A 15,668-nucleotide genomic window follows, 5' to 3' on the forward strand; every position below is an offset into this window, starting at 1 on the left:
TTTGATATGAACATGATTTTCCACTTTATATTAGCAAAATGCCAGGATTGTTGGGAATAGACATAATATAAAAGTTTTTTTGACAAATGACAGACATAATAAACAAAATGTTAATGAATAGATAGTAATTAAAATACATCACACTAAAATTGAAATAGGATATACAGATAAGTGAGTTAAAAATAGATAAAATTGGAAATAAAAAAAATTTAAAAAAAAAATATATACAGGGTGTCTCAAAAATATTGGTACAAACAAACAGGGGAGGTAGGTAACATCTAAAGGAATGTGAATTGCATAGGAACCCATAACCAGAAACGTCACGGGAAAGTAGTAGCAGAGGCACAAGAAGCAGAAATGACACAAGACAGTAATTAGTGGTAAACATTTATTTGACATAATATTAACAATGGAGTATGAGATGGATGCATTCCATGATGTTACAACAGATGCTCGAAGGTTCCACCATGAGGCGCTATGCATGCATGGCTCCGACGCAGCATGGATTGGCGGACACACCTGGAGTTTCTTTGACAGTAGCAGCAGCGCAGACGAGTCTCACCACAAGATCCGTTTCTGTCTCCACAGGCGATTCATACACGATAGATTTGAGGGCCCCCCACAGAAAGAAATCAAGGCTCAATAAATCAGGTGAGTGTGGGGGCCAGGCAACGGGTCCACCATGGCCAATCCATCGACGCCCAAAACGCCTGTTCATATGGTCACGAACACACCTTCCATAATGGGCAGGTGCCCCGTCATGTTGAAACCAAATGTTGCGTCTTACATTTGCTGGAACATCATCAAGTAACCCTGGTAGAACTTGTTCAAGAAAGATCCGATATTTAGCGGAGTTTGTGTGGTATGGTAACAAGTATGGGCCGACTAAGCAGTTACTGACCATACCTGCCCACACATTTATTGCGAAGCGATGTTGTGCCGCATGGGGGCACACACCGTGAGGGTTGTCACAAGCCGACACATGAGCATTGTGCTGATTGAAGAAGCCTTCCCGAGTGAAATAAGTCTCATCCGTAAACAAAACATAGGCTAGAAAATTCAAGTCTTGAACACTTTCTTGGAGGAACCACTGTGCAAAAGCCACACGTGCAGGATGATCTTGGGAGAGCAGTAACTGAACCCCTTGGAGATGAAAGGGGTGTAAGGAATCGTCGTGCCAGATATGCTGTACACTGCAACGAGACACTCCTAAGGCAGAGGCAATGGCACGTGTGCTGGTAGTAGGATTATTCTGGACGGCATTCAACATACTTTCTTCCTTGGCGGGAGTTCATGTCGAATGTGGTCTGCCTGTACTACTCCCGTTACCTCTAAATGACCCATAATCACACAAATTTTGATGCACACATGCAAACGGTGGTCCGGTACATGTCTGTCTGGGAAGTGTTCTCCATAAATTCGTTGAGCGGCTTGTCCATTGCCCTCTGCTAATCCGTGCACTAGGTGCATGCCTGCCAGCTCACAGTTCGTATATTGGTGCATGCTCTTGGTGCAGCAACTATTGCTTGAATGAGTAAACCAGAAATTTTCCCTCTTGCGAACTGGTGAACAGCGCAGTCTACCAACTTATGGTGACGTTTCCGGTTATGGGTTCCTATGCGATTCACATTCCTTTAGATGTTACCTACCTCCCCTAAATGTTTGTACCAATATTTTTGAGACACCCTGTATATATATATATAGTATGAAAAGTGTACAAGCTTTGCAGATGGCATCTAAATCTGCTGTTGACCCTTGCTTGTCTGAATGTAATTTGGGGGGGGGGAATAATTGCAACCGTTTGGATAGGGCTTGTTCTCATTACTGCTAACTGATAACAGTTAGATTGGCTTTGGGGCCTATTTATGTTGGCAAATAAGGAAGTGTAAAATTTCTACTAATTATTAAATTCACAGGTTCAGTAACTGACTGGCAGTTTGATGCATAGAATTTATCAGTTGTATGACATTGACTGTTGATGACAAGTAAACTTTATCAAACATATCATTAACTGTGTGGAGTAGTGGGAGAAGACAGAGAGTGGTAATGGACACTGCTCTTCATGGACTAATGTTATTAATGTAGTTACCCGTGGGTGCATGTTGGGCCCTTTGTTTTCTGTATTTAGCAACGATATTGATTAAGATATATCAGGCTTAATGTCTCAAGTTTGCAGATGATACAAAGTTTGGTAGAATTGTTAATGACAGTAAGGACTGTATGCTTCTGCAACAGGATCTAGAAAAGTTAAGCAGATGGGCTGAGAAGTAGCAACTGAAGTTTAACATTGACAAATGCAAAGTACTGCATATAGGTAGCAGTAACCCCAGAGTAACATACTATGTGAGTAACATACCCAGAGTAGCATTAGCATTAGCATTAGTAGAGGCATTTGATGCAAGAAAGCAAGCTTATGCAGCATCAGCCAAAAAAAAAACACTTCCACTTCACCCCTCTGTTCGTTCAAAATACCTGTCCAGCTGAGCCTTAAACTTATTTAGGCTATCAACCTCCACCACAAGGGATGGAAGTCTGTTCCACCAACCAACCACCCGCTGGCTAAAGGCAAATTTCCGCACGTCTATCCTACATCTGTCTTTCCTCAATTTGAATTTATGCCCTCTCAGGTGATTTTTCTGAGCTAGAGGAAGAATCCCATCAGCATTGAGCATGCTTAAACCATTCAAGGCTTTATACACCTCTATCAGATCACCTCGCTGGTGCCTAGTCTCCAGACACTGTAATTTGCAAAACTTAAGCCTTTCTTCGTAAGAGCACCCCTTTGTTCCATTCACTAATCTTGTTGCCCTTCTCTGTACTCGTTCCAGCAGCTCTACATCCTTCTTGAAATGAGGCCTCCAGACCTGTATACAGTACTCTAGGTGTGGCCTGACCATCGCCTTATACAATGGAATAATCACCTCCTTATCCCTGCTGGAAAAACTCCTGTATATCACTGACAACACTCCATGAGCTACTCTTGCAGCCCGTCTGCACTGCTCAGAGAACTTCATATCTGCCTGCACAACCACCCCCAAGTCCCTTTCATTCTCCACCACTGTCAGTGTTGTACCACAGAGTTGATACGTTGCTCTGGGGTTGCTGTTTCCCATGTGTAGTACTTTACATTTGTCAATGTTAAACTTCATTTGCCACCTCTCAGCCCATCTGCTCAACCTTTCCAGATCCTGTTGCAGCAGCATAGTGTCAGTAATGTCCTTGACAACCCTGCCAACCTTTGTATCGTCTGCAAACTTGGACATTAAGCCCGATATACCATCATCAATATCATTTATAAATACAGAAAACAATAATGGACCCAACACTGAGCCCTGAGGGACTCCACTAATAACATTAGTCCACGATGAGCAGTGTCCATTGATTACCACTCTCTGTCTTCTCCCCCTCAACCACCCCTTTATCCATAGCAGCAATTTGCCTCCAATGTCACACTGCTCCAATTTGTGTAGCAGTCTTCCATGTGCAACAGTATCAAAAGCCTTTCTAAGATCCAAGTATATAATATCAAAGTTATTCCCTGCATCCAGTTCTTTTGTGACTGCATCATAGTATCCAATCAAGTTGGTCAGGCAAGACTTCCCCTTAACAAAACCATGCTGTATCTGAGCTATAACTGAAGTCTTGTCTAAATGATTCTGCAGTGCTTCTTTAACCAGTGCCTCCATTAATTTTCCTGGAACAGAAGTTAAGCTCACAGGTCTATAATTACTTGTGTCAGCCTTTGATCCTCCTTTGTGAATTGGGGTCACATTTGCACATTTCCAGTCTATGGGTACCTCCCCTGAGTCAAGGAAGCTCTCATAATTATGGCTAAGGGTATGCTTACTTCCTTTGCTGCCTCCTTTAATATAACTGGATAGATCCCATCCACCCCGGGTGCCTTTCTTGTGTTTATCTTCAACAGTTTCTCCTCCACTTTACTCCCAGTTATTTCAAGATTCTGTAGCTTACTGCTAGAGTTGAATACACCTCTGGCATTCCCCTCGCTGAATAACTCCTCATGTGTGAATGTCGATGCAAAATATTCATTTAGTTTGTTAGCTACCTGAGCAGGATCATCAACACTTGACCCATCAATATCAAGTGGACCAATCTGATTCATCCCCTTCCTTCTAGAGTTTACATAAGTAAAGAACTCTTTGCTGTTTTTCTTTGCATCCCTTGCCAAGGATTTCTCGTAATCTGCCTTCGCCTGCCTAACCTCCTTTGTAACTTGGTTGCATATCAACTTGTATCTATCATAGGCTTCTGTGTCGTGTTAATTTGTATGTATCCCATGCATTTTTCTTCTCTGCCATATGCCTCATTAGTTCATCTGACATCCATTTTGGCCTAAACCTTGAACAATATTTCTTAGTTGGTATGTAAAGCCTAGTAGCTTCCAAGATAAGTTCTTTGAATGCTTCCCATTTTGAATTTGCTGTTGGTAACATCATCAGTTGGTCCCACTGTATAGAATTTAAATACTGTCTCAGTCCATCGTAGTCGCCTTTACGGAAGCAATAACCCTTCCCTTTACCCATAATGGTAGTTACCTCTTTGAGTAAATCCCACTTCAGCACACTGTGATCACTGCCACCTAGTGGTTCATTTATCTGCAGATTCTTAATGCATGAAGAATCACTGCTGATAATCAAATCAAGAGTATTACTCCCTCTAGTTGCCTCCCGAACATGCTGATGTAGAAAACAATCATCCAATAAATCCACAAAAGCCCTGCTAGTGTGTGAGTAACCAGCCCCCAAAATCCAGTCAATATCTGGGAAATTAAAATCTCCCATTATAAGACACTCTGATTTACTGGCCCACTCTATTTCCCTGTACAGTTCCTTATTATACTCATCAGAGTCATTAGGCCTATAGCACACTCCTGCTCTCAATTTTGATCTCTCAATGTTTATGTCACACCAAACTGACTCCACACTGCACTGTCCAGCGATGTCGACTGGCTTCACTTCCTTGGTTTTTATGTGTTTCTTAACTAATAGCATAACACCTCCCCCCTTCCTATCCTGTCTATCCTTTCTGTAGACGTTGTACTCCCCAAATTGCAGTTCCGCATCCCTTATATCTGTGTGACACCACGTCTCTGATATCCCAACAATATCTGCCTTCAATGTTTTGAGCAATACCTCAAATTCATCAAATTTATTTACTAAACTCCTAGCATTGGTGTACACGCAAGTATACCTGCACCTGTTTCTATTCTTAGCTACCGTAACACAACCCATGTGTTTACTTGTACCGCAATGGCTCCCAGCAGTCTCTGAAATACCATGCATCTTGTTTTTCAGGCTTCTGCTCATTCTAATAGAAGCAGTGCAAGAATCTCTTTCACCTCTGCCAGTGGCTACTGTCAATCTATTGGTCTTTGTCTCCCCCCAAGCTAGCAGTTTTCCGACCCACCTAACACTGCCTCGATATATTCTAGCAAATATTCTTGCACCCTTTCTATTTAAGTGTATCCCATCCCTGTAGAAGCAATCTCTCCTGTTAACAAGTACAGTCCAGGCTGAAAAAAATTCTACCCCTTGAGCCTTGCACAATCTTTCCAGGGACGAATTGATCGACAAGGCTCTCATCATATACTCCCTCCTATCGTGTCTGGGCAGAATTGCAGACACTTTCAAATTCAACCCTAATTCTCGGCTTTTGTTCAACAGTGACCTGTACTTGTTAAGTAATTCTGCCGGTCTCCTACTCTTAATATTATTAGTGCCAACGTGTACAACTATATCACCTTTTGTGCCCTTAAAAGATGATATTCGCTCTACAACGTCATCAACCTTTGCCCCTGGCAGACATACCCTGGTCCTGTTCCACCTATCTTTTTTACAAAGCATGTTCCCCGTTTCCCTGACAATAGAGTCACCAACAACTACTAGTTCCTTCTGGACCAGCGCATTCTGCCTTGGGGGTTGTCTCTGCGCGATGCCCAAGTGCAAGCTCTGGCGTTGATGTGGGCAGCTGAGAGCTTGATGGGCCCCTCAATTTAGTTTCTTCGAGGGCATCCACCCTGTCCTTCAAGCCCTCATATAGGCCCACAAATACGCCGAGTTGTTGCCTGATATCGATACACTCCTTGCATCGCGCACATACAAAGACATCCCCCTTGGCAGTATCATGGCCCATACCCGATTGCTCTGCAAACATCAAGCAAACAGTGCATTTTATAAGGCTGTGAGTCAGAGGACAACTGCCCCCCTCAGTTCTGCTCTGAGCCACAGCACTTCCATTAGCTTGAGCCTTTTGCTTTGCTGCTCTGGTCTGAGTCATGATTCTATTAATTTATTAATTAATTATGTTATGTTATTAATTATATTACGTTTGTAATCTAAGTCGTTATATGCATTTATTTAAACGTACAATTTAACTGCTAACGAAGTTCAACTAACGCTATCTAGTACGGTATATAACCTACGGTATATCTAGTACGGTATCACAATGGCGGGAAAGTTACTAACGGTAGCGGTAGCGGTAGTTACGAACACGTGGAAACCCTTACCGATACTTTTATAAGGCCGAGTAAAGAATAAATACACCAAATTAATCAAAAAATCACAAAATAATGTTATACTACTAAATTTAAATCAAAAGTTTTAGAAAAACAATAATTTCAAATCAATAAATAAGAAAAATCCACTTAGCGGCTTGACTAACATACTAACATACTGTGTGGTACTACACTCAGGGTAGTGGAGAATGAAAAAGACCTGAGGGTAATTGTGCTGTCAGATATGAAGTTTGTGTACCGTGCAGACAGGCTGCAAGAGCAGCCCATGGGGGTCTTGTCAACGATATATAGAAATTTTGCTAGCAGGGATAAGAAGGTGATTATCCCCTTGTATAAGGCAGTAGTCAGGCCACACCTTGAATACTGCATACAGGCCTGGAAGCCTCATTTTAGGAAAGATGTTGAACTACTAGAACGAGTACAGAGAAGGGCAACGAGATTAGTGAGTGGAACAAAGGGTTTCTTTTACCAAGATAAGCTTAAGTTCTGCAAATTGCAGCATCTGGAGACTAGGCACCTGCGAGGTTATCTCATTGAAGTGTATAAGACCTTGAATGGTTTGAGCAAGCTTTGTGCTGATGGGATTCTTCCTCTTGCTCAGATTCCACACCTGAGGGAGCATAAACTGAAATTGAGGCAAGACAATTGTAGAATACATGTGCGAAAATTTTCCTTTAGCCTGCGGGAGGTTGATTCAATTTTTGCTCCGGTACTATGCATCTCTTTAAATAGAGTTGTGCTATCTTTCTCTTTGTATTCCTTGTATAGTATTTCTTGTCGCTAATCACAGGAAATCTTGTCACTAATCACAGGAAATGCTATGCGTGCAAAAATTGATAAAATAAGCAAAAAAAATTTTAATTGTTAATTTTTTTATACCTCCTTATATTTTCAATCTTTTCTGAACACAACTATGAAAAAATCCATGTTCTGTATTAAAAACATATTTTAAATTTATTTTCAAAAATTAACACTCCCTTCAGACCTGTTGACGAGCAAATACAAATTTAATAACTGTGCATTCAACGAATGTTTTGGATTAGATGCCAATCGTCACTACAGGAGTGCTCGCTGCATGAAACACAAAACATGTGCATCAAAGGTTTGAATAAAGACAGTGTATCAATGTTATGAAGCCAGAGTGTGTTAGTGATTGGAGGAGAGTGTGCTATCAATAACTGTACATAACGTGTTAATGAACACATTCATAAAATTGAGTTTAGTTTAATGTTGTTTCCTAATTGTGTGATAATTAACAGACATTTTTAATGGAATTTTCTACAGAAAATTCAAAGAAAATTTTCAAAACAGCTATTAGGAGTTTCAGCTGCATGGACTGAGTAGATGAATCATGAATTGTTTGAATATTGTCAGGGTTGAATTGTCCATGTGTGACTAATTCAGGGTTAAATATAATAATGTCCTCGTGTTTTGTGTATATTTTAAGCAGAGGTTTTTGTGGTCAAACATTGTCCAAGACTTAACCCATTTAAGGCATTCACAGAGTACTTCCTTTGATAAAACTAATTATAAAACAAATGCTAATTACTGCATTGATGGATGTTGGCATTGGAGAAAGTGTCTACCAATGTGTAAAATAGTGATTAGCATTTATTTTTTAATTTGTCTTTTCTATTGCATTTATTTTCTATTGTTGTTTTAATTTGCTTATTACTTTCTAATTTCAAGCAACATCATTTTACTGTAGTACTATATGGTGCCATTATTAGCATTAGTAGAGGCATTTGATGCAAGAAAGCAAGCTTATGCAGCATCAGCCAAAAAAAAAAAAAAAAACAACCACTTCCACTTCACCCCTCTGTTCATTCAAAATACCTGTCCAGCTGAGCCTTAAACTTATTTAGGCTATCAACTTCCACAACAAGGGATGGAAGTCTGTTCCACCAACCAACCACCCGCTGGCTAAAGGCAAATTTCCGCACATCTATCCTACATCTGTCTTTCCTCAATTTGAATTTATGCCCTCTCAGGTGATTATTCTGAGCGAGAGGAAGAATCCCATCAGCATTGAGCATGCTCAAACCATTCAAGGCCTTATACACCTCTATCAGATCACCTCGCTGGTGCCTAGTCTCCAGACACTGTAATTTGCAAAACTTAAGCCTTTCTTCGTAAGAGCACCCCTTTGTTCTATTCACTAATGTTGTTGCCCTTCTCTGTACTCGTTCCAGCAGCTCTACATCCTTCTTGAAATGAGGCCTCCAGACCTGTATACAGTACTCTAGGTGTGGCCTGACCATTGCCTTATACAAGGGAATAATCACCTCCTTATCCCTGCTAGAAAAAATTCCTATATATCATTGACAATACACCATGAGCTACTCTTGCAGCCCGTCTGCACTGCTCAGAGAACTTCATATCTGACTGCACAATTACTCCCAGGTCTTTTTCATTTTCTACCACCTTAAGTGTAGTACCACACAGTTGATACATTGCTCTGGGGTTGCTGTTTCCCATGTGTAGTACTTTACATTTGTCAATGTTAAACTTCATTTGCCACCTCTCAGCCCATCTGCTCAACCTTTCCAGATCCTGTTGCAGCAGCATAGTGTCAGTAGTGTCCTTGACAACCCTGCCAACCTGGCGCCTCCGTAGCCAGGTGGGAAGGAGCAGCAGTGCGTAGCACATGTTTCTTGATTAGACCGGGGTTCGAGCCCGTCACCACCAAATACGGAGGATGCGGAAAGGTCAGGAAATGACCACCGCATATCCCGGAGCAATATGGCCTTAGTTGCTAATGCTCCTAAAAACCAAATAACAACAACAACAACAACCTGCCAACCTTTGTATCGTCTGCAAACTTCAACATTAAGCTTGATACACCCTCATCAATATCATTTATGAATACAGAAAACAATAATGGACCCAACACTGAGCCCTGAGGGACTCCACTAATAACATTAGTCTTCACTAATAACATTATGATTTATGGATGATAATTATAGGTATAAAAATGTAAATTTCACATTTATATTAAGATATATACATTGATCACATAATGTTTAATACAGTATAATAATGGCATTAGGGGGTTATGAATAGGTGGTCTTATGACTAAATTCAAAGCTTTATCTATATTTTGTTGTTTGTGTATGTATAGAGAGGAGAGGGGGGAGAAAAAGAGAGAGAGAATATTTAGAAAGATACCTATATATATATATATATTTTTTTTTTTACCATTGCATTGTTCTTTTATAGTAAGTACTCATTTGCCACTTTCCTTGTCATAATGCTGTGCTGTGCTAGGTTAGCATTTCCTGCATCCAGAACATTGGTAAGTTTTGGCACACCTAAAAAATTAATAATTTGACATGACATAATTTATATAAATTTATAATGGAAATTACAATATTTGATTACTTGTAAGTGTATTTGCATTTTCAGATTAGCTTTCATGATTACGAGGAATGAAAGAAGTGTGGCCACTGATTAATATAAAAAAGGCAATTTTTTTACAATCACTGCCCCCACTTTAATGTATTTTGTGATGGTTTAGATATACATTTTATATCCAAAATTGGAGTAACTTGTATTTTGTATTATAAATACAAACACATGCAGGTACTTCAGGATAAAACATATAAATGAAAGTGATTCAATCTTGTTAAATAGATGTCAATAGCCACTGTTCTACCATTGCCATTATTCTCCACAACTATGTGTGCATAATGGCACTGTAGGAAGAAAGCTGATACTTACATAAAAATATTGGTTTGAATTTTGATTAGAATGAGCATTCTAGACACAGTAAGAAAACACTACATTATATTGGAATATACAGATGTTAGAAAAATAAATTTGCTGAAAAGTTTTGTGAAGATTAAATTTCTGAGAGATGTCATAAGTGTTACATTTGTTAAAGGCATACATTTGGTGTGGATTGATATCTAGTGTAGTTTCTAGTGGACGTCATTACGTTAATCATCATTATATGTTGTGAAATGAATAATTTTCGCTACTTGCACATAGAAACATTTTAATACTAATATGCTTCATTTGAGAAAATGCTTTTTAGTGACATGGAGGGTAAAATATGAAGCTAATAAGGAAACATGATGCCAGAGTCACTCACCTCAGAATAAATGTTTAAACTGCAAGGCTCTGTATAATGTCAGACAATATCTGAACTTATTGCATCACATTAAATATATAAATAGATACACCATAGTTTACCCATAAATTAAACTACGTACGTGGTGTGAAGGCATCGCTTTTAATTGTATCTCATATTATGTTTTTAAACGGTGACCATCTGGGTGGCAGTATCCACTGAGAATAAATAGCAGTAGTCTTCTCTACTAGAGAAGCATTACTTATTCGAAGTAGTGCAATACCTGGTGTCTCGTTGTGAAGGTAGTCACAGTATGAGATACAATTAAAAACGATGCCTTCACACCACGTACGTAGTTTAATTTATGGGTAAACTGGTGTATCTACACCAACATTATATAGTTAATTTAAATTCATATCATATGCCTTGTGCATTGAATCTTCAAATATTGTATCATTCTGTACACCATTTGGCATGGTGTACATCTTTGGACTTGAGGGAGATTCCTTTGGATTGGAGAAGGGCCAATATATTGCCAATACATAAAGACAGTTCTAAGAGTGAAGTTGGTAAGCACAGACCCATTAGTCTGACTTCGGTGGTAGGAAAAATCTTAGTAGACAATGATTAAGCGTGCAATCCAGGGACACTTAGATAGATGTGGTGTTTTCCTTTAACAAAACCACACACGGTATGGTTTTGTTAAGGGAAAATTATGTTTAACTAACATAGTAGGCTATTTTGACACAGTTTTCACAAGCTGGATGTAGAGAACAATTTTGACATAGTTTATTTGGATTTTTGCAAAGCATTTGATTCTGTCCCTCATGAGAGGTGACTGCAGGGCACAAGGAAGAGGGTTGTGATTAAGGGATATTCTTCAGATTGGTGTAACATCAGGAGTGGAGTCCCTCAAGGATTGGTTTCTTGGACCACTGGTGTTTTTCATTTTCATAAATGACATCAATGAATGGATAGCAGGTATGATGTCAAAATTTGCGGACAACATAAAGATTGGTAGAGTTATTAATGATCAGTGCCAAGCAGTGCGCCTTCAGAATGACTTGAACCGGCTTCAGGAATGGTCAGAAAAGTTTTAATGCAGCAAAATGCAAGGTCTTACATTTGGGAAAGGGCAACCCCAAAATAAATTATACACTTGGTGGACTTAAATTAAAAATAGTAGAGGAAGAAAGGGATCTGGAAGTTACGATTTGGGCGATTTAGGAAGTTTTCTGAACAGTGTAAACAGGTAGCCAGAAAAGCCCATAGTGTCCAATCGATGATTTATTGAATATTATACTGTAGAGATTTGTAGCTATTATAGGTTTCAGTACTTTTTGTTACTCTGCAACTTTTCTATGCCATCTTCTCAAGTAATCTGGCATCTTCATTATTAATCCAACTTGGAATCCTCCTCATGGAATATATTTTTTTTTATAATAAGGAGATCATAATCCCACTGTATAAGGCAATTGTAAGACCACAGTTAGAATATTGTGTTCAGGTATGGAGATCTCATCTGTAAAAAGACAGTTTCTCGAAATGGTGTTAAGATGAGCAACTCGAATGTCAGCAAAAGGATGACATATGAGGAAAGACTCCAAATATGTGGGCTACAGACCTTGGCAACCAGGCACCTCAGAGGTGACCTGATTGAGGTTTATAAGGCACTGAGGGGGATTAGTAAAATGAATGAAAGTAGAATTTTCACTGTTATAAAGAATTCTGGAACTAGAGGCAGTAGATTCAAATTACAGGTGTTGAGAATTAAACTAGATAAAGTAGAAAATTTTCTTTTAGCCATCAACATTTTCATTGATGCTAGAAAACGTTGCCCTCACAGGTAATTGAGGTTGGAATAAATTCAAAGGTCAATTTAATAGTTAGCTGTATGAGGATGGAAGGATATAACTTACATGCATTAAGACTCTGCAGATAAAGGAACCACTAGTGATTGCAGTTTATTGATGTGGGATTTACTTAAAGATGTAACTACCATTAGGGGTAAAGGGAAGGGTTTTTGCTTTCGTAAAGGTGATTACAGTGGTCACACAATTTTTAAATTCCATACAATGGAACCAGCTGATGATGTTACTAACACCAAATTTTAAATGAGAAGCATTCAAGGAATTACTCATGTAAGCTACTAGGCTTTTCATACCAACTAAGAAATACTGTTTATTGCTTAAGCCTAAGTGGATCTCAAATGAACTAATGAGACTCATGGCAGAGAAGAAGAATGCATGGATGCATATAAATTATCAGGCGATACAGAAATCTATGGTAGATATAAGCTAGTCTGTAATCAAGTCACTAAGGAGGTTAGGCATGCAAAAGGCAGATTACAAGAAGTATTTGGCAAACAGTGCAAAGAAAAACAACGACTTCTTTTCTTATGTACACCCTAGAAGAAAGGGGGATGAATCAGATTAGTCCACTTGACATCGATGGCTTGACTTTTAATGATCCCGCTCAGGTAGCACAAACTGAATGAGTATTTTGCATCTACATTCACATATGAGGAATTCTCTAGGGAAGTGGAGGCCAGAAGTTTATCAAACTCTTAACAGGGAGCTAAATGATTTTATAATAACTGAGAGAAAAGTGGAAGAGACCTCGTGGAAACTAAACATAAGAAAGGGATCTATCCAGTTATATTAAGGGAGGCAGCAAAGGAAGTAAGCAAAACCTTAGCTATAAATATGAGTGTATACTTGGATTCGGCAGAAATCCAACCAGACTGGAGAAGTGCGAATGTATCCCCAATTCACAAAGAGGGATCAAAGGGTGACTTGAGTAATTACAGTCCTATTAGTAACTTCTGTTCAAGTGAAAATAAAAATAAATGGAGTCACTGGTTAAAGAGTAATGCAGGATTATCTAGACAAGACTGAAGTTATAGTTCAGACAGAGCATGGATTTATTAAGGGGAAATCTTTTCTGACCAGTTTTTTTGGATTCTACGATGTGGTCATAGAGAAAATGGATGCAAAAAATAATTTTGATATTATATACTTGGATTTCAGGAAAGCTTTTGATACCGTTGCACATGGAAGACTACTGTACAGATTGGAGCAATGTTGCATTAAGGGCAAATTGCTGCTATGAATAAAGAAATGGTTGAGTGGACAAAGATAAACAGTGATAATCAATGGCGGCAAATGTTATTAGTCAATCTCCCCCTGGGTTTGGTGTTAGGCCCATTGTTGTTTTTTATATTTATCAGTGATATTGATGAAGATATGTCAGGCTTAATGTCCAAATTTGTGGAGAATACAAAAGTCAGCAGGGTTGTTAATGACAGTGTGCTTCTGCAACAGAATCTAGAAAATTTAGACAGATAGCTGAGAAGTGGCAACCGAAGTTTAACATTGAGAAATGCAAAGTACTGCATATGGGTAGCAGTAACTCCAGAGATAGCGTTCCAACTCTGTGGTTCTATACTTAGGGTAGTGGAGAATGAAAAATACATGGGAGGTAATTGTGCAGTTAGATATGAAGTGCAGAGAGGTTACAGGAAAGCTCATGGGGTTTTTTTAAAAGTGATATTCAGGAATTTTGCTAGCAGGGATAAGGAGGTGATTATCCTTTTTGTATAAGGGAATGGTTAAGCCACACGATGAATGCAGCATGTAGATCTGGAGGCCTGATATCAGGAAGATTGTAGAGTGGGTAGAATGAGTAAAGAGAAGGGCAGTGAGATTTGCGAGGAGAACAAAGGGGTGCTCTTATCAAGAAAGGCTTCAGTTCTGCAAATTGCCTAGTCTGGAGATGAGGCATGTGCAAAGTGATCTGATTGAGGTGTTTAAGGCTTTTAATAGTTTGATCAAGCTCAGTGCTGATGTGATTCTTCCTCTTTCTCAGATTATGCACTTGAAGGGGCATAAATTGAAATTGAGGAAAGAGAGTTGCAGAATGGGAGTGCAGAAATTTGCCTTTAACCAGTGAGTGGTTAATTGCTGGAACAAGCTTCCATTTGTTGTGGAAATTGATAGCTTAAATAAATTCAAGGAAGAATTAGACAAATGTTGGAGAGAATGGGTAGGTGAAATGGGGAGTGGGATTCTTTTTTTTTTTTTTGGCTGATGCTGTATAAGCTTGATTTCTTGCATCATATGCCACTACTAATGCTACTTGGTGGGGTTTTTTTTAGCCAGTGCAGCAAAACCCTCTGGCTTCCTTGTACTATATGACAGATACTATTACTATAACTCGCATGGTGTGAGATGAGGAAAGACTTTGATTGTGTGGGCTACAGAGCTTGGAAACCAGGCACCATAAAGGAGACTTGATTGAAGTTAGAAAGCTTTAAGAGGGATCAGTAAGATGAATGAGGGTGGAATTATGACTGTTATAAAGAATTCCAGAACAAGGAATCAAATTCAAATTACAGGGGAAATGATTTAGAATAAATTGTATTAAGGTTTTCTTTTAGTCAGCAAGTTTTTGACTACTGTAACAAGTAAAGAAAATTTAGTGGCCGACTGGACAGTTACCTATATGAGGAGAGATTAATTTGTATTTTCTTATCTACTTTTTTTTAGGTTTGGCCAGTGCAACAAAAGCATGTGGCTTCTTTGCACTATACAGCTATAATAATACTATACTGAAGTTAGCATTAGTATTAGTAGAGGCATGATGCAAGAAAGCAAGCTTATGTAGCATCAGCCAAAAAAAAAAAAAAACATTCCCTCTAAATGTTTGTCCAGTTCCTCCTGAATTTATTTAAGCTATCAACTTCCACAACGACAGATGGAAGTTTGTTACAGCAATTAACCACCCGCGGGCTAAAGGCAAATTTTCGCACATCTATTCTACATCTGTCTTTTCTTAATTTGAATTTATGCCCCGTTAGGTTCATAATCTGAACAAGTGGAAGGATCCCATCAGAATTAGGCCTGCTCAACCCATTCAATGCCTTATACACCTCAATCAGATCACCTTGCAGGTGCCTAGTCTCCAGCAGCTGCAATTCGCAGAACTTAAGCCTTTGTTGGTAAGAGGACCCTTTGTTCTGCTCACCAACTTGTTGCCCTTCTTTTTACACGTTCAAGCAAC

General features: G+C 39.1%; 1 protein-coding gene across 1 annotated transcript in view; it reads left to right on the forward strand.

Annotated features, from left to right (window-relative positions):
- ATPsynC (ATP synthase, subunit C) overlaps positions 1–15,668 on the forward strand; it is a 128,479-nt gene that overhangs the window by 22,758 nt on the left and 90,053 nt on the right. Inside the window, exon 2 of the mRNA XM_090370729.1 lies at positions 9,755–9,830. Coding sequence (XP_090226855.1) covers positions 9,786–9,830 — 45 coding nt within the window. The 5' untranslated portion in view covers positions 9,755–9,785. The remainder of the gene's footprint in view (positions 1–9,754; positions 9,831–15,668) is intronic.

The sequence above is a fragment of the Mastigoproctus giganteus genome, chromosome 3 (assembly GCF_048544385.1).
Source record: "Mastigoproctus giganteus isolate SK-2022 chromosome 3, ASM4854438v1, whole genome shotgun sequence".
NCBI lineage: Eukaryota > Metazoa > Arthropoda > Arachnida > Uropygi > Thelyphonidae > Mastigoproctus > Mastigoproctus giganteus.